Source organism: Aspergillus undulatus (assembly GCF_047715775.1).
Source record: "Aspergillus undulatus strain CBS 261.88 unplaced genomic scaffold BDV17scaffold_71, whole genome shotgun sequence".
Lineage (NCBI taxonomy): Eukaryota > Fungi > Ascomycota > Eurotiomycetes > Eurotiales > Aspergillaceae > Aspergillus > Aspergillus undulatus.
The window spans coordinates 116,531-135,574 of record NW_027396675.1 but is presented as its reverse complement, the minus strand read 5'-3'; the positions used below and the strand labels follow the sequence as shown (position 1 = coordinate 135,574).

Genomic DNA, 19,044 nt, shown 5'->3' with positions numbered 1-19,044 from the left:
TTCCTCCTAGGCTCCAGGGCTTGCTCTGATCTATATATATAGAATAAATCTACTAATCCTTATTCATCTTGATCCAAATATATAAGTACTTCGCGGTCCTACTATAATTTACTTGATCCTTAGCCTGATCCTCTAATAGCCTTCGCTTCCGGGGCCCTAGCAGGGCCAGCGGGGTCTTGAACCCCAGGAACCCATGCTATTCACGGCTGATAGCCCGGTACTACCAGCAACATGCTTCCACGTGGCCTGGTACCTCCTGCAGGCCCCGCGTGTATACCATGCTAGCTACCCAGGAACTATAGCTGGCCTGCTTATTAAAGACTATATTATCTATCCCATAATCCCGCTTGAACCCGCCGTACTTTAGGTGTACATGGGAGATAGCAATAGCTGCATAGTAGTAAGAAAGGATATTTAGCTTAGTCTGCAGGTATATCTTAGCTTCCCCCTCGAGTACTTTCTATAGCTAGTCAGTCCCCTAGTACCTGTCCCTTTCCTCTTTCTTTCTCCCTTTGCGGTCCCGCATAGTAGCTAGCCAGAGGAATACAGAAGGGGCTTCCTTCTGGCCATGCACGAGTTTCTGCAGCGAGCAGTAAAACGGGAGAACCAGCCAGAGGTAGTAGACTACTAGCTTACTAACTGGCTTGGGGAGGTAGCATTGGATAATCTTGGTAGAATTACTGATAGAGTAGCCTTTATAATATATCGTGATAGTGCTAACCAGGCCATGCTCAATAAAGATATTCCGGTGGCAACTATAGACTATATTACTGTAACAGAGGCTAAGCAGCTCTGTAGCCCGGGCTAGCTGGCCGCCAGTGATATAGATTAGTAGCAGCAGCTGCTGCAGGAAGCCCTCCACCTGTGCCAGGTACTAGTTAACTACCCTCTCGTGCTAGAGCATCTAGCAGTCCTGCCTGACTATCTTGACCTCCAGGAACTCCTCACGCAGCCAGTCTAGCTGCAGGACCCGGTCTAGCAGCCACCACTGGCTACCGTGAGTATTCGAGCCCCTGCTAGCTGGCACGGCTGCAGTAGCAGGGGTACTAGTAGTAGAGAGAATAGCATAGTTCCTGGGATCCTGCAGGAAATTCTACCCGCGCTGGTTATTGGTTAGGTTGTCCTGCAGTTTCCCCAGCACAAGTGCCAGAACCACCTCCTCGCGGACCTCCTCCTCATACAGCAGGAACAGGCATGCTAGTATGGCCTGGGCTAGGCTAACCTGCGTGCGGATAAAGCTATAGAACCCCCCCATAGTTAACTGCAGGTCCTTGTAGCTTAATATCTGCTTGTTATTACTCTAGTAGATATAGCCTAGACTAGTAGTGGTATTCTGGATCTTCTTGCTGTATATATAGAGCCGCGTGATCCAGCTAAAGGGGGCATATACCCTATAGAGCAGGAACCATTCCCGTATCTTGTCTAGGGTATCCGCGGGCGAGGTAGTTCGGCTATCCTCGGCTAGCTAGATAGCATGCTCCGCCACCAGTATCTAGGTAATCTTAACTAGGCTAGACAGGTAGCTAGTATAGTAATAGGGCTCCTGGAAGCCCTAGCAGTCCCTATTAATCCCTAGCACCGCGAGGAAACTAACCAGGGTACTCTCAAAAAGGTCCCCCTTGAGCATGTAATCTAGCAGTGTAATAGATAGGGTCAGGCAGGCTTTATTAAGCTAGGCCAGGAATACTTGCTCGCGTGTTTACTCCTGTGGCCTTGTCCTGCCCTCTGGACTTTCTCCCTGCGGCAGCTGTAGCTACTAGTCCCCATGCACCTCCATGTCGTCAAGCGCCACTAGCTGGGCGGTAGTTAACTGGTGGCGCAGCTATAGCAGCGCGTCCGGGCGGGTACTGCGGTAGGTAAAGCAGACCAGGCGCTGCCAGACCTGGCGATACCGCTGGTAGGTTACCAGGCATAGCCGGATCTAGATCAGCTAATTCTAGATACCTGGCTTGCGGAAGAAGGTATTAATCTAGATCTAGTTAAACTTATTGATCTAATGGTCGCGAATCATGCGGTAGGTATAGTTAATCAGCCGAGCCATGCTATCCGCGAAGGCCGCCAGCAGCGGCTTAGTAGCAGGATCTAATAGTACTGCTAGCGCTGCTACTGCGTCAAGGTCCTGGCTATAGAGATACTCGGGCCAGCGGGTTAGCTCTAGCCATGGTAAGACCTTGGTAAGATACCTAACCTCAGGAACACAGCGAGCCTGCTCCTGCTCCTGCTCTTGGTTACTAGCCAGTGCTTGTTCTACCTGGGCCTGAGCAAACTCTACTGCTATTATCTACTATACCTTGTCCTGGCCCCGCGTCGCGGCTAGGCTCGGGAGCGGGGTGACTCGAAGTAGTAACTCCTAGCCTTGTTCAAGAAGAGATACTAGCAGGAGAGAATCTGGTTTACAAGCTAGCAGTAGCCCTTAAACCATGCTATATACTGCCCACGGCCAGGAGGGGTCTCTATATCCTGGTAGGCCTCCTGTCAGTACCTCTAGATACTTTAGGCCGTGAGGGTAATATAAGGGCAGTAAGGGTAGTTATAGCCCTGGTAGACCAGGAGCCCTAGGATTGGCAGGTCAGCCAGGGATAGAATCACGCAGGGCTAGTAGACAGGATTAATCCAGGGCTGCTAGAGCATCTCGGCCAGGATAGCCTCCTGCAAGCCCGGGGTGGCTACTATCGCGTGGGAGTAGTAATAGACACGGAGGTGCGTTAGTAAAGTCTGCGGGGAGATAGCGTACTAGCAGTGACAAGTAGTATAGATCTAGACCTGGAAAGCCAGGTAATAAGTAAAGAGGTCTATTCTCGGGATTATTATATATAATCAGGAAACAGATAGACAGGTAGGTAGATAGATAGATAGATAAATAGATAGATAGCTAAAGGGATAGGATAAGAATAGTAAGAATAGAAGGGCTAGAGGGTAGATAGTAGCGTGATAGCATGATATAAAGTATCGCGGTATCGACGCGATAGTAACACGGTAGAAGAAGCAATTATCGCTTGTCTTTATTATTTTTTTTTTCTTAGTATAACTAATGCGCTAAGGTATGACTAACCAAATATGTTGGTGGTTAGATTAGAACCAGAACTAGATAATAATAGATTTTTAGTAGCGCAGGTAGGTAGGTGGACTGGCTAATAAAATCAAGAAAGAGGATAATACAGGACCGGGATAGATAGAGAAAGAGAGATATAGACAGACAGATAGACAGACAGACAGGCAGGCAGGCAGGCAGGAGGCACAGACAAGTAGACGGGCGGGATAGGTAGGGCGGGACGGACGCGATCGATGGACCCGGACCGGACTGACGGACCAATAGGGCGGGAGAGAATTGGGCGGCAGTGCGGGGGTTCACGGACTAGGGACTAGGGGCAATGTGGCGGTTAAAAACACTATCTAGGTTTGGGCACTTATTAACCGGCCTAACCGGGCCATGGCCGGCCGGAAATCCTTCTGCTGGTTCAATATCACATGGCATTCGTCGATGATGATCCGGTCCAACCGCCGCATGAACCGCTGCCGGTTTAAAAATGTATAGAAATCCGGGTTCTCGGTAGATTCGGGGGTAACTAATATAATAGTAGCTTTGTCCGGGGAATACTGGCTCTCCTATGATATACAACAGATCCTGAGCTCGCGGTACTGCTTTATTAAATTGGCGCGTAATAAAATTAACGGAACCACCATGATCGTATACCCCCCGGGGGCGGTGTACGCGGGTAATATAAATAACATGCTCTTGCTACTGCCTGTTGGCATAATGGTAACTACCAGGCTAGTACTATCCTGGATAGCCTTGATAGCTAGTCCCTGTACCCCTTGGAATATAATTGCCCGGCTAGTTATCTGCTGCAATACCCGCTCTATATTTATAGCTTATAACTACTGCCGCCGCTGGACCTGGTAATCAATTGCCTGCTCCTCCCACGGGTTAACCTGCTTCCTTAATACTAGGCTAACTTTATCCGCGAACCCTAAAAACTAATACCAATCTGTACTTAATGCCCGGAATCTTAACCACCGCGTCGTGGTGCTGCCGGCATGTTCAGTAATCTCGCGGCCGTAAATAATCCTGGCTACATGGGGGGTATGCCCGGCCTGCTTGTCTGTAATATTACCAATCCTATCAGGATCTTTATTAGCTTCCATGGCGGCTATCTCCTGCTCCTGTTCTGTTTGGATATTGTTAAGGAATACACTGGACGGGCGTAAAAACCGATAGCTAATTCCTACGGCAATATTCTAATAATTGGCTATATTTAACGGGTAGTCCTGTAATCCCATGCCGGTCTAGCTCTCCTGCTTTAATACCTCGTGGAACTGCTCACTGGACTACTCGTGGCCGCTGCCTACATCCGGACCCTAGAAATATGGGCTGTGATAGCTTGTAGATGTTCCGGCGGCTAGCTGCTTCCACGTGGTGGCTAGCTGGCGGGTAAATAGTGATACTAGCTATAAATACCATACTACTAGCTCTCTAACCTCGCGCGGTAAATATTAATGGATAATCTTGATATTATTACTGGCGTGGAACCCCTTGTGGTATGCAGTCACAAACACAACTATCCTGTCCTCGATAAATATATTTCGGCGCATGTTGGTGTTAGTATTTATATACTAGATACTTAATAACTCGGGGGCTCGCGCCAGGGTACTACCGGTTAAATACACGGTGACTACCAGCTTCTCCTTGAACCGGGCTACCTGCTGGAAATACTTCTGGATCTTGCTGCGGCTGACCTCCCCCTGGGTAGTAAACGCCCGGGCAATAGTAAGTTCCCGGGCAATCTAGTCTACCAGCTAATCTTGACTAGCCACGGGCCATGTAGTACACTGATCCTGCAAAAAGCTCTAGCCTGGGGTTGCTTTAGTAGGGTTGTCGAATAATTGATCCCACGGGATAGCAGGCCATTAATCTCGATCAGGCTAATATAATAAACCGGCTATCAGCTCCCGGGCTACTCCTACCAGCCCATGCACGAAGCCGCGGAACTTGCCCATGGTAAAATCTATCTCTTTATACAGTAACCACTCCTGCCCTATCCATGTAACATGGCCTAGGGAGGTAGTGCTATAACTAATCTTCAAGCCAAATATCCGCTAATTTAACAAAACCTCCACGGGGCCGTGTTAGCCGCGGACCATGAATTTCTGCACTATCTAATCAACGCTGGCTTGAAACAGCATCCGGCTGGACCAGGGAATATGGCTAATAGGCATGGTATTACTAGAGGACAGCAGGCTAGATAGGGGGGATAATAGGATTGCTTCTAACCTTTCCTTGTAACCCTTATCTATAATCAATCCTAAATAATTATCCGCGGTATCTCCTGTCTATATACCCTGCTCGGTAGCCGCCGCCTACATGTAGATAATATCTATGCACTGGGGATCTAGCCATAATACCTTCTGGATAATCATGAAGCAAGCAATTTTCAATACCCGGGAAATAATAGGTAAATAACTCTCTAGATCCTGCCATGTCTTCTCCCCCTGTCCTAATACGGCCATGGTATAAACTAGCAGGCTTTTATATTCATGGACCTTGATCTTCTGATTCAATAGTTCAATACAAAACTCCAAGCATGCGGTTTTGATCAGGGATATAATAAACCACTAGATTCAGGCAGGATCCAGGTCCTTAGTCTCTATAGGATCAGGGCTACTCGGTAGTTCAGGTTCAGGTTCTCCCTGCATGGCTAACTGCTATAACCGCTGCCATGTTTTTTACTGCCGGGCAGTTATTCAATACCCTGGCCTGCCCTTCTTCCATGGCTAATCGGTCTAGGTACAGACAATAAATAATAAAATCTACTACCACGGGTAGATATAATCCTGGATGCTCTTCTTATCTATATACGCCCGCAGTGGCTGGTACGGCGTCTGGTTCGGTATAATGCTAACGGCGGCTATCCGGATTCCGTTTCCACAATACTGCATGGTGAACTGGCTGCGGCGGGCCAACTGGTTCATAGTATCCTATATAGCTCGCGTTGCTCGGCTAACAGGGTCTTGCTGGTCAGGATCAGGCGTGGCTACTATATCTAACAAATCCTGGTAACTGACCGTTTCCTTGGCCAAATACCGCGCCCACCGGGTCATCCGCAGCCATGGATTGGCGTCGTGCAGCTCGCCAGCTTCTATTACTTGGCTAGCGGCCTCCTGCTTATCCGCGGCGGCCCGCGCCTTGATTTCAGCCACAATCTATTCTCGTGAATTGGCCGGGGCCGGGGGCTCTTCAGGTTCAGGATCCCGCAATTAAATATAGACTAAATAGGAGTTTATCTGCTTAGATTATAAAAAAAAAAATACTATATTTTATTTATTTATCTCTTTATCTATCTATTATATTGCTGTCTATGTCTATTAATCATGGTCAATCTCAATACTAATATATAGTTGCTTAGCTAGCCGTCCTTCCAGGGGATCTTCGCCAGGGCGCTTGCGAGGGCCAAGGTAGGTCTCAAATCCTAGGAACCTGTGCTATTCATGGCTTATTACCCGGTATTACTGCCAGCGGCCTTCCACGTGCCCCGGTGCCTCCTGCAGTCCCCGTGCGTAGACTATCCCCGCGATCCAGGACCCATGGCTAGCCTGCTCGGCAAACACCGCGCTATCTGTCCTACTATAATCCCGCTTGAAGCTACTGCACTTCAGGTACACACGGGAGATAGTAATTACTGCATAGTAGTAGGACAAGATATTTAGCTTTATTAACTAAATACCCCTTGTGGTAGGTAGTCACCGTATTAACAAGCCCGTGTTTAATAAAGATATTACGGTAGCAGCCCTGCAGGGTGTTACAGTAACGCAGGCTCAGTAGCTTGGTAGCACGCGCCGGCTAACCGCTGGTAATATATACTAGTAGAAGCAGGCGCTTCAGAAACTGATCAACCCGCCGCAGGTACTAGTCTACAGGCCCCTCGTGCTACAGGACCTTATCTACCTATCTATCCTGGCGGACCTCTAGGAACTCCTCCCGTAGCTACTCTGCCTCGAGCACACGGTTTAGTAGCCAGTGCTCCCCCGGCATTAGCAGGGCGGCCTTGGTCTGGGGATACCACAAGAAGTTCTAGCCGCGCTGGTTATTAGTTAGGTTATCCCGTAGCTCATGCAGGGCCAGCCACGGGACTACCTCCTCACGGGTCTTATCTTTATGCAGCAGGAATAGGTCCTCCAGCTTAGCCTGGCCCCGGGTAACTTAGCCCGCGATAAATTCCTGGAACCTATACATGCTTAGCTGCAGGTCCTTATAGCTCAGGGTCTGCTTATTATTACTCTAGTAAATATAGCCCATGCTGGTAGTGCTGTTCTGGATCTTCTTGCCGTACATGCAGAGCCGCGTAATCTAGCTAAAGGGGGCATATACCCTGTATACCAGGAACCGCTCACGCATCTGGTCCAGGGTATCCGCTAGATAGCTAACCCGGCCGGCCTCGGCCTCGCGGACTACCTGCAGCAAAACAAGCATCTGCGCTATCTTGACCAGGCCGGAGAGGTAGCTGGTATACTGGCAGGGATCCCGGAAGGCCTGCCGGGCGGGATCTACTCCCAGGACCGCGAGGAAGCTAACCAGGGTGCTCTAGAAGAGATCCCCCTTCAGGGAATAGTCTAGTAGCACGATGGAGAGGTCTAGGCAGGCCTGATCTAGCTAGTATTATAGTTATACCTCGCGAGGGGACGCCGGGGGCTTTAGAGCATATATTATAGGAAATGGCAGTACTAATAATAGTAGTAGGTCCTCTACCCGTGGTGCTAGCCGGCGAGGAAGTAGCGGGGATAGTAGTAATAGTAACAGTATGCGCGGTCATGCCCCTTCCTCCATGGGGGTAAGCAGCTGCTAACCATACTCCTCTATCCAGTCTAGCGCGGCTAGCTGCGCGGTGTTAAGCTAATGGCGCAGGCAGATTTCCTGGTCTAGCCAGCTACTACGGTAGGTAAAGCAGACTAGCTGCTGCCAGACCTGGCAGTACTGGCGGTAGGTTTTAGGCCGCAGGTAGATCTAGATAGGCTGGTTCTACATGCCTGGCTGGCTGTAGAAGGTATTAATCTGGACCTGGTCAAATTTATTAATCCGGCCGCTATAAATCGCCTGGTAGGCCTGGCCGATCAGCTACTGCACGCTAGTACTGATTTCGACCAGCAGTGGCTCAGTGTCCGGGTCCGGCATGCTACCAAGCAGGGCCACGTTAGTCAGATCCTGCCCGCGCAGATACTCTGGCCAGCGGGTTAGCTCCAGCCACGGGGAGACCTCGGTCAGGTAGGTATCTAGTACCAGCACCTGGCTATCTGCCAGCTCGGTAGCTATCTCCCCTGCCCGCAGGGCTTGGTCTACGCGCGCCCGGATCAACTCCGCCGGGGTTGACACAGAGATAGCGGTCCGCCGGCGCGGTGGTAGTATAATTACTATAGCAGCCGGGGTTACCTCAAAAAAATAACTACTAGCTCAGGTGCGATAGAAACACTAGTAACTTATAATCTAATTTATAACACAGGTAGCCTTCTTGGCGCGGGTCTGCGTGATAATATCTTCTAGTAACTATCCTGATCCTTATATTCCTCGCGGCGGTAGTTCTATATTACCTTCAGCGCCCGGGTGATTTTAGGACAGTATAGATAGCTATAGCCCTGGTAGACTAGTAACCCAGGCACGGGCAGGTCCCCCGGGGTAGACTAGCAGCAGGGCTCCCGGCACGGGTTAACCCATGGCTACTGGAGTATCTTCGCGAGGGCTGTCTCGTAGAGGGTAACCGTGGCCGCAGACAGGTAGCCGCGGTAACAGGTACGCAGGTAGGTAAGCAGTATAGTTAATAAGATAGTATAGTAATAGCAAGGCGTGGTATAGATCTAGACCTGGTAGGTAAGGTTATAGAAGAAGAGATCCATGACCGGTAATAGTAACCAGGAATATAGTAGGGAAAATCAAGAAAAGGAATAAGATATAAAACAAGGAGAGGTCTATTTATAATTTAGGAAAGTAGATATACCTTAGGGGCCTGTTTTATATCTATTACCTATCACGTGTGATATATATAAACATGTCTGGCAGCGCGACGTGTCTCGTGGTCGCGATAGATAATAGCAATAGCGCAGTTGATCAGTCAATCCAACCGATCGATCGATCGATCGGACCTGTATCGGCTGGCGACGGGCGAAGATGGGGCCACGCACGAGGGGCGCCGGGAGCACGCACGGGCGACCAATCCGGGGGCCGGACGGGTCCATGTCAGGTGCGGTGCTCCGGCTCCTAGGGACCATTATAAGCCGCGGTTGCGGTTATGCCGCAGCCTACCCCTGTGCACGCATATTTCATAACGCTATCCAGTCCCATGCCGAGCCTTACTGGCATCTACCAGCTTCTGTCCAGCACTCTAGCCAACTCTAGCAGTAAGCCCCATGGTCTTAAGCTTCATGCTGCTCTGAAGGTTACCGCTCCGCAGGTTCCTGCAGGGGTCGATCGTTGCCAAATCTAGATTGTTTGACCCCTCCTTATATGCGCTCAGATCTTGTCTCCCTGTGGCTGAGTCTTTAACATTACGTACACCACAACCCTTGACATGTGCTTGATTCCGGCAGGGAGTCAGGTGATTTGCTAGCTCGGGGCTGTGTTGAATGAGGTGTAAGGAGATGTGATTTCCTTTCCACCAGCTCCATTTTCTCGATAGCATCATGATATGAAGATACCATGCTCACCATTAACCTTCAAGATCCACATGCAACCTACGCCCAAAATGACCTTGTGGCTGGGCAAGTGATATTCCAAGTTGGTGATACCCATCCACTGGCTTCGCAGCCAGTTTACATCCTGGTTGAGGTCCATGGTCGCACCAGGACTAAGACTCCAGAGTCCGGAGAGAGATACGGCCAGGCAAATCTATTCTGGACCCGCGTGGCGCAGTTCCATGGCTCCCAAACTCTCTGGCCGTTTTCGTTCAGATTCCCCGCGCGGGCTTCGCCTGTTGACCCAGGCGTTGTGGATGTGCGCGGGTGGACCAGGCAGATAACAACCATTCGGTCGGATCACCCTTTGCCTCCAACATTCCATGACCAAGGAGCCCTTTTCTTTCTGGCGGCTGTTGAGTACCGTATTCAGGCATCAGTCTGGGTCAAGTCTGCCTTCGGTGCAACTCATATGCTCGGTGAACAGAGCATGCCAATTATCTACAGACCGCGAGACGACATCCAGCTGCGGGTTCCCACGAATGGAGAAGTGCGCAAAATACGCACGCATCGCACGATCAAGAGTAATCTCTTCCTTTCTAAGAATAGCCGTTCAGGCCAGGTAGTGCGCGGGCTAGCACGCTCTTTCCTCCATGGCTTCAAGGACCCATCCCTCCGGTGTGAAATTCAACTTACCTTCCCGGTGAGAGTTCAACTCGGGGAGGAGATTCCTTGCCTCGTGAGGGTGACTCCGTTACTCGACTCTTCAACCGTAAGCGAGGCTCCGCCCATCAGACTAACGGGCTTCAGCATCGCTGTCACGGGAAAGACAAAGGTCTGGGTACCGGGCGAGGCCGACACGGACTCTACTAAGAGCCGCAAGGATGTTATACTCGACAAGTCTAGTAAATCCCTGGATATTCAACTCTCGCCAGAAAGGGTCATCATCGGTCCTGCCGTGCAGGGCACAGCCCCTACAATCAAGACATATAACATCTCTCGCACATATACCTTGTGCATAGCGGTCGATATTCTCGTTGCGGGTGTCACATCATGTGTCTTAGAGGAGACAGAGTTAATTATCCTCCCGGGAACAGGGGACTACTCTTCTTCATGCACGAAACCAATCCGAGAAGACTTCGATGTTCTCAATCCTTCCTCCTTACCGCCCTATTCCGAGGCGGCTTCCCAGACTGCTCAAGTTTTGTTTTCTATCCTAGGAGGGTAGAACACCTGTAATTGCTGTTGCTTGTCATTATCACAGTCTACCTTTCCGAAACAGATATGCCAGGAAATGATAGTGCTGAAGCTGTTGATTATCGTCAAAATCATGAACAGAATCAACTCTAAGGCATAGCCATATATCAGAAAATACATATAATTTCCGAAGATTCCTTGATTTTGATCTTTCTAAACTATATTTCCTTATTATCCTCCCATTCGACCATTATATCCGCATGCTTGTTGAAGACTTCTGCCTACAGACCGCATCCTTTAGATTCGGCTCAGCTATCCATTCACGACGGCATCAGATGTCTCGAGACTCTGCGTTTTGGGTATCATATTAGTCCTGTTCTCAATCCCTGTCTTAGTCTTTTGTACTCGGTGCTCATATGTGGCTGTTTTATAAATGGGCTAGCCAGTAAATGGACAGCAGTCAGCTATACACAGGATGAACATGTTTCAGGTGCTCGCAGCATATGCGTTGAGCGCAGTCCGACGCTGGACAGGGTTCTCGACCAATGTGTCCAGTCCCACGTTGGCTGTGCCTCACGGATCTTAGGTTCGCACTAGCTGCCAGATACCTTATTGATCGCACGATTCTACGAGAAACGATCTACAATACCCATGCCGATTCACAATTCAATATTCATCGTTTCATCTCAAGCTATTGCTGAATTCTTTCTCCATACAGCAGCGTTCTCACAGTTATATGTGCTCATCTCCAGGTTCATATCATCCCCCACTTCAATGGATTCAGCCTAGGCTACGGCAAGTAGGAAACCTTCCTCCTTGCTAGCTTTCCTCAAGGAAGCCATATACCACTTGGCTTCTGTCTAGGCTTTCTAAGCAATAACTCGGCTCTAGCAGTGGCCCGCCAGTACGTGGGTATTGCTTATCTAGTAAAGGCAGCGGTTCCAATGGCATACCAATTAGACCCTACGATGTTGTTCCTCTTGCTGTGCTATGGATTATTCGAAATCTACTGAGTCTTGAAGTAGAGATCACAAATAATTTCCGTCCCAGCAAACATTAAGCTTCACCGATGGACCAATCCAGTCCTGTCCCTGAAACTTGGCCACATACTCCATATCAAATTGTTCGCACTACCGCTACTTACCATGAAGCCTAGAATAACGACGGATTAGAGTCATTTTGACAATATAATCCTCGTCCGAAGTCCTTCAGCCTGGTTTAAAATGGGCCAATTTCGATAGCACGTCTTGCCTTACCGAAACCTGCAGCTCGTCTAATCCTGACTGCTTCTTTCAACGATCAACCTTTTATATCTTCGCAACATTGAATATGGAAAGGGACGTGGGAGATTGCATGTTGAGGTCAGACGAGATCATGTCTATCAGATTGGACTTCAGCCATTTGAGGGTAGGTATTAAGTTACCGCGCAGCTTGTCTGGGACTCCCAGTCTCGACAAGATCATCACAAAGGGGCAAAGAGAACAAACAAGTAGCTTCCGCTGACAGGCGCCAGGAACCTCCGTTGTTATAACTCGTGGCGGCCATGATAGACACTATATAGAGTATGACCTAGACTGCGGCATATCCGCGGATATCAGATAGCAAATGGTATCCATATTGTATCCACGTGGATACCAGATACCTAAGCATGCTGTTACTGCTTCCTTTTTCTTCAATGCTCGGGGAGAACTCTTGGAAAGGTCAATCCTCGGGATGTACCGATCATTGTTACTCCAGCTGCTTGAGGTATATCCTGATATCCAGGTAGTGTTGGATAATTTCGACCTTGTTTCCCCAAATCAGAATGGCGGCCCTTCCTTGAATATTCTCAAGGGTCTCTTTTGCGATGCAATTACTGCCCTTGGTCAACGCCAATTTACCTGCTTTATTGATGCTCTTGATGAGTGTGATGAACAACAAGTTGTGGATATGGTACTATACTTCGAGGAGCTGGCGGAGAAATCCACAATGAAAGGCGTGCCCTGTCATGAGCAGCTGCTCACGTGCCACCAATACTCCAGGCATCTACGGCCGTGGACCTTACTTCCGTCCTCAAGCCTCACCTCTGCCTAATTGGGCAATGGAACTGAATCCCGCGGAGGCTTCCTCCACGGAACTGACTTTCACGGAGGCCCCCTCCGCCCCGACACCGAATCACCACCTATATAGCTCATCGCGAAACCCCCTCGTGGGTCTTCAGCGATTCATTCCTGTATTCATGTACTACCTATAATTGAATACTGGTCTCCTATTGGTCTATTCAGAGTCTCCATTGACCTGGCGTCTCACTCAGTAGTCGCTAGAACCTCAGGCAATGACGGTGCCTTACATGCCCCTACGGATCTGCTTCTCCAGTCGACATTACCCATATATCAACATCCGACGGGGTATCCGGCATACACTAGAAGATCAGCCAGGCCGTGCTGAAGATATGGCAATCTACGTTAGTAACCGCCTTCAAATTGGAGAGCCCACGCTACGAGAGGAGCTGAAACCCCAACTTCTCGCGAAAGCTGCTGGCGTCTTTATGTGGGTTGTCTTGGTTGTTGATATTCTAAACAAAGAATATCGAAGGGGTAGGTTGGCTTTGAGAAACCGACTCGCAGAAATACCAAGTGGCTTAAGCGAATTATTCAGAGATATCCTGAGACGTGATGATGAGAATATGGAGGATCTTCTGCTTTGCATCCTCTGGATTCTTTACGCAAAGCGGCCTTTGCAACCAAAGGAGTTCTACCATGCTCTGTGGTCTGGCTTGTCTTTGAAGGGTCTGGTCGATCCTGAAATCCCGGACGTCAGTTTTCGAGATAACAGTGATACCATATATAACAAATGTGTTATCAGCTCCTCGAAAGGCCTTGCTGAGATTACAAAATCCCAAAAGCCGACAATTCAATTTATCGATGAATCTGTCCGGGATTTCCTTGTCAAGGACAAGGGTTTGCATGAATTGTGGCCTGATCTCGGATTAGACTTTGAAGGCTTAAGCCATGAGACACTCAAACATTCTTGCAGCTTATATATAAATCATATCCCAGAGCTCGCAGCTATTAGCGGGCAGTTGGCAGAGGCCGAACCCAAGGGGCATATGGAAATACCAGAAAAGTACCCATTCCTGGAGTATGCTACTCAACATGTTCTTGACCATGCTAATGCTGCGGCAAAATTGGTTCCTCAAGACAAGTTCCTGTCTGCCTTTCCTGTTCCTGATTGGGTCAATGCTAGCAACCTTTTCGAAAAGTACAAGGCTCGCAGATATAGTCCAGATATAAGTCTGTTTTATCTACTCGTAGAAAAAGGACTTTCAGAGCTGATCTGCACGAGGCTCAGGGATGATCATGATACTCAAGCTTTTGGAGGGAGATACAGGTACCCCTTATTTGCTACTTTAGCCAACTCTAACAGGGATGCTGCTGCTGCTCTTCTAATGTCGCCTTCAAGGCTTTATGACGGGGTTGATATTACAAGGGGTCTGAACCACCGGAACGATTTGAAACATTATAAAAATCGGACACCGTTATCTTGGGCTGCCCAGGAAGGTCGAGCTAACATTGTCAAGTTGCTTCTACAAACTGGTAGCAACCTAAATGAGATGGACCTGGGCGGTCAATCACCACTTTTACGGGCCTCGGGAAACAGCCATGAGGCTGTGGCAAGGCTATTGATCGAGAAGGGAGCTGATGTCAATGCGAGCAATAAAGATAGACAGACACCACTTATATATACCTCACGGGATGGCTATGAGGCTGTGGCAAGGCTACTGATTGATAAGGGAGCAACCTCTGACAGCGGTGACAGTCTCATATTTGGGATTACTCAGGCAAGCCGCTAGTACAGCGCCTCGTTCGGTTTCTGCATATACTATTGAGACGAAGGAAACACTAATGATGGAAGATACGGGATACGACACTTCCTATTCAGGATCTAATGAGGCCCTCTGGCCACCTATTTAAACTGCTATACAGACTGTAATTAGGAGATCATCACCTCCAATTCAATTTATCCCATAGCCACCTTGGTCACCTGACCCTGATTCGGCACCATTACTCACCTCCATAGCTCATAACTTCATTGTCACTCGTGATCAAATTCGTTCGTCGAACTGGCCCCGCCAAATCACTGTATTTCCTCAACGCCAACGCGCATAAAGGGAACACGAAGATGCCCCTTGCCACCTCTATTGCCGCGGGCAAACCAGGGCACAAAATTCAAGGGCTGAAGGGACTTGCTCCAAGACCGAACGCGCACACCAGGCTGAACTACGTTATATAGGGAAGCAACCGGGCCATTCCCTGATAACATATCTAGAATATATGCATCTTCCGTGCTAAGCATCAATATCTCGACACCGGAGACCTTGTCTCTGGTCACTGAGAAGGTTGCCGACTCAGAGAGTCCGATGTGCTCGAGATGGGGATACGCTTCCTCGACTGCTGAGTTGTCGATATCTTCGGCGGCAAAACCGATTGGACATCTCATGACCGCCAACGTGTCCTGCTTGACCCGAGGACTGGGATAGACAAGGCTCGTTTGTAGAGAGAACGAAATGGAGATATTTGGTGATAATACCGTTAACGCTGCTTCGACAAATCCTGGCGCGAAAGGACGGGTTGCAATGGAAAACTGCTTTTCATTTAGCATAATGCAGGGTGGGGAACAGAGCTTTGGCAATGGGTAGTACCTGAGGCTCTATCATCCATTCAGTGACAGGAAGTCGCAACAAAACCGTAGTGGAGGCCGGAATATCGACTTTGATGGATTATGATCCTGTCCACGGCATCTCAGAGTGCATAGAGAGCTGGACTGTGCTACCCCCTGACAGGGCGATGGATCTTTGCGCAGTTGTATATAGATAGACGTCTACCTGTACGGTATCGCTGTCTGTCGTGGCTGACCACACATAACCAGGGAGCATGCCCATCGTTCTAGAGAGGTTTGGAGGGCAACAGCAGACCGTCGAATTGTGTTAGCTTGTTCCCACCTCAGGCCAAGACGCGAGGTTATCTAAAGCCTAGTAATGGCAATTTTAAGACGGTATAACATATCCTCAAACCATTCGGAGCGTAGGGCTGACTCGTCGCCATATGTTGCGAGTTTATTGGCGTAGCTGAAGCCTTTAGCATCCAAACTACCACCACCGAGAACAGCGTTGTATAAGCAAAGCTCAAGGACGTCCCGGTAGCGGCCATCTAGCCTATGGGACAAGATGCGCTCGGAAAACATCATGGCTCCAATCGAGGCGCATGTTTCCGCGTAGCATCCACCTTCGCCGGTTGAAGAGGGCAGGTAATAAGGTAGCTCTGAGAATCCTTCGGACTAGTACACGAATGTCAGTGCTTGGAATAACTGACGCTTGGATATTCCACTGGGCTACGTACCTGTGGCTCTAAGCCAATCCCACCAGTGATGTACATTTTTCTTCCTGTAGCATCCGCCCAAAGACGTTTGGCGTCCACTAGGAACTGCGCGCCGATATCTGCACAGGTGTGAGGAGGTACATTGCTCGAACAGAATGTCCGAGAATAGCCTCTTGCTCATGCAGGGGCTTGTGAGCCTGGTGATACGCTAGGTCGTCTTTGCTCTTCATCCAACATCCGTAAACCGGATTGTTCCGCTGGTCAGCATCTCACATGAAGAACCGCCGTCCGTGAGCGGTGCAAGTACCTCGAGCCTGCAGCATATGTTGTGCAAATGCTAAATGGCGCGAATCTTTGGTAATCTGGTACAGACGGAGAACGGCCAGCTCTAGCTCTTCGTGACCAGGGTAGCCTGGGCGTTGGGCTTCCCCAGGCCCGAAGGCATTCATGAAACAGTCAATGTTCTTGATCCGCTCCACATGTAATGAGCAATTGCACCCTCCAGCAAATGACCGGCGTTATCAGAGGATGTTGTGTTATCTGAGGATGTTGTGTTAGTTCGTCCGGGGGTTACTACTTGGTCTATATCGTGTTTTTCATTGACTTACACATCTCATGCATATCGCGAAGGTTCTAAAATTTGCCATCTTTATCGACCAGGGTAAAGTAGACGTTGAGGTATCCATCTGGCTGCTAAAAGTCTTCTATCTCAGCGATCAACTTGTCTATAGCCTGTTTGAATTCCTCTGTATAAGCTGACCCCCTCTGGATATTCCTGGTGGATCAGCCGACTGGAGCGATACAACTATGCGGGCTGTCTGGGCCTGTGGATTGCACCGCTGTACAATAACTTCGCCAATCTTCTCACAAAGTACCCGGGAAATCCACAGGACGAAAGCAACACCAATTATACGCCTGCAGCCGGATACCATGTCTACAAGTATTACGTGCAGTCGATGAAGGGCCCGCGCGCTGTGACGACCGGCACTACAAGCCGCCAGTTTGACGTCTTTGCTACTGTTGGCACGGACCAGGTGCGCATGCTGGCGGGCACCCGCACCAACACGGGGAACTGGACAATTCAAGTTCAGGGCCTGGCGGCGGTGGGATATCCATCCTCAGGGACGCTTCACGCGCGCTATTATGCGTTTTACAGGACGGACAATATCTTTGATCCAATTGGGGAACTCCCTTACCTTGGAACTCAGTTAGTACTGATTGTGAACAGGGTGGCGAACCCCAACATCTACATGCCTGATAGGTATACTAGGTAACGGATTCAACTTGCGAGCTAGGTAACTGCGAGTCTTTGCTTTGGGCCATCAAGGGAAGGGCCGTGGGAAGATCCGTGCCTAAGCGGGGCGCGAGGCAACAGTGGAGGCGTGATATAGAGAAATTCAGGGCACGCCAGAAGTCTGAGCAACGACTAGATAACAGGGGACTCTCCTCAATGGGATACTTTTGTTTATTTAGCTACCCTAGAAACAAGGAAGCGAATAAGTGGAACTGCCGCAAAGACCCGACGAGACGTGTGGCCTAGATGCTACTAGTAGTACCTATATATCTAATTACACGTCACATGACCGTGGACGGCGGGCTCGTGAGGTCTTTTTGATTGTGGACGGGCGCGAAGGAGAAACTACCCCGGACTCCCCCAATCTCACAGTTCGCTGGCAAATCCCGGAGGTATCTCCTGTACGGAAAATGACACTTTTAGCCTCTCCCCAGATGGGTTTCCACGTGCTGTGGCAGCTGTGCAGATTGATCCAGTCAGCGATTTTTCTGCTGGTTAGACTCTCTTTCCCGCCAGCTAAGTTTAATAGTCTGAGAGGTGCCAACCAATCAAGCGGTTTTCCACTATTTTCCACCAGCCTCTTTCCTGGGACGTAAGTATGGCTCTCCCGGCGTCTGGCAACCGGCACAACCTGTCTGCAAAACTTGCAGAGGCCCCTTTAGCTTCAGATAACCCCAGAATTACCCGAGCCGGTGCTCTAAGATAGTTATCTGTAGCGATTCATTCTCCATCAGCCCATAGTGGCTGGTTAATGCCTGTGTGATATAAATGCCAGTATTACTGACCAATTGTCACCGCCTGCTGCTTTGACAGAAGTCTCATTATCCGAGAGAAGAAGTTTTGCAACCTCAAAGCAAACATAATACAGACTGAAATCCATTCCGCATTTTCCGATGCCGGGGAGGCAACTAGATCTAGTTTTAATGACCACGAATCACCCAAGTCAAACTCGTCCAGGGCCAAAAGAGCCTGTGATCAATACCACGTCCGCAAGGTCAAGGTAACCGGAGCCAAATCCTCACGAGGCTTTCACCGCGAATGTACGGCTTATCATGCAACAGTGCGCCGGAATAGCCCCTTGCTGTCGCTGTCTTCTGTCAAACACCACCTGCACTTTTCTTAAACCAACTTCACCAAAGGGACCTACACCGAAGCCCTACGGTTACGCTGCTGATAGTACCCTGCTAGCGGTGCGAAGAGATCAACGCAGACGAACGAGGTCGCCGTCCAAGTCACGATTCGGATTGATGTCGGAGTTCGAGTTATACCCGTGGCAGGGATTGCCAGACCTTATTCCGTCGTCCCCGGGTGGTGTTTCAATTCCTGACGAGGAAAGCACGCATCAAGGGAGTGGCATGGAGACAATGCTATTCAAGAACATGCCCGTCAGTTGCGACGTTAACGCCCTGATATCAGGGGCAGGTACAAATGGTAGCGACTATACCAGTCCTGGGATCTCGTGGACAAATGGCTTCAGCACAACCGTGGGCCATAACCCGTCAACAGGTTTGGACAGTACCGATAATCCCTCACCGGAGC

At 49.4% G+C, this 19,044-nt stretch overlaps 4 protein-coding genes across 4 annotated transcripts; 2 read left to right on the top strand and 2 right to left on the bottom strand.

Moving 5' to 3' along the window:
* Window positions 1–904: 904 nt before the first annotated feature.
* Window positions 905–1,255, bottom strand: BDV17DRAFT_295608 (uncharacterized protein; the record flags this gene model as incomplete). Its single annotated transcript, XM_073763099.1, has 2 exons — window positions 905–1,046; window positions 1,098–1,255. 2 exons carry the CDS (start codon window positions 1,253–1,255, stop codon window positions 905–907), a joined length of 300 nt encoding a protein of 99 aa, XP_073611128.1.
* An 8,277-nt stretch (window positions 1,256–9,532) lies between these two features.
* Window positions 9,533–11,052, top strand: BDV17DRAFT_220410 (uncharacterized protein). The gene has a single exon (XM_073755590.1). The coding sequence runs from the start codon at window positions 9,683–9,685 to the stop codon at window positions 10,883–10,885; it is 1,203 nt and encodes a 400-aa protein (XP_073611127.1). The 5' UTR covers window positions 9,533–9,682; the 3' UTR covers window positions 10,886–11,052.
* A 4,806-nt stretch (window positions 11,053–15,858) lies between these two features.
* BDV17DRAFT_295606 (uncharacterized protein) lies at window positions 15,859–16,268 on the bottom strand (the record flags this gene model as incomplete). Its single annotated transcript, XM_073763098.1, has 2 exons — window positions 15,859–16,170; window positions 16,233–16,268. 2 exons carry the CDS (start codon window positions 16,266–16,268, stop codon window positions 15,859–15,861), a joined length of 348 nt encoding a protein of 115 aa, XP_073611126.1.
* A 558-nt stretch (window positions 16,269–16,826) lies between these two features.
* On the top strand, window positions 16,827–17,485 carry BDV17DRAFT_295605 (glycoside hydrolase family 39 protein; the record flags this gene model as incomplete). Its single annotated transcript, XM_073763097.1, has 2 exons — window positions 16,827–16,945; window positions 16,999–17,485. 2 exons carry the CDS (start codon window positions 16,827–16,829, stop codon window positions 17,483–17,485), a joined length of 606 nt encoding a protein of 201 aa, XP_073611125.1.
* Window positions 17,486–19,044: the final 1,559 nt, after the last annotated feature.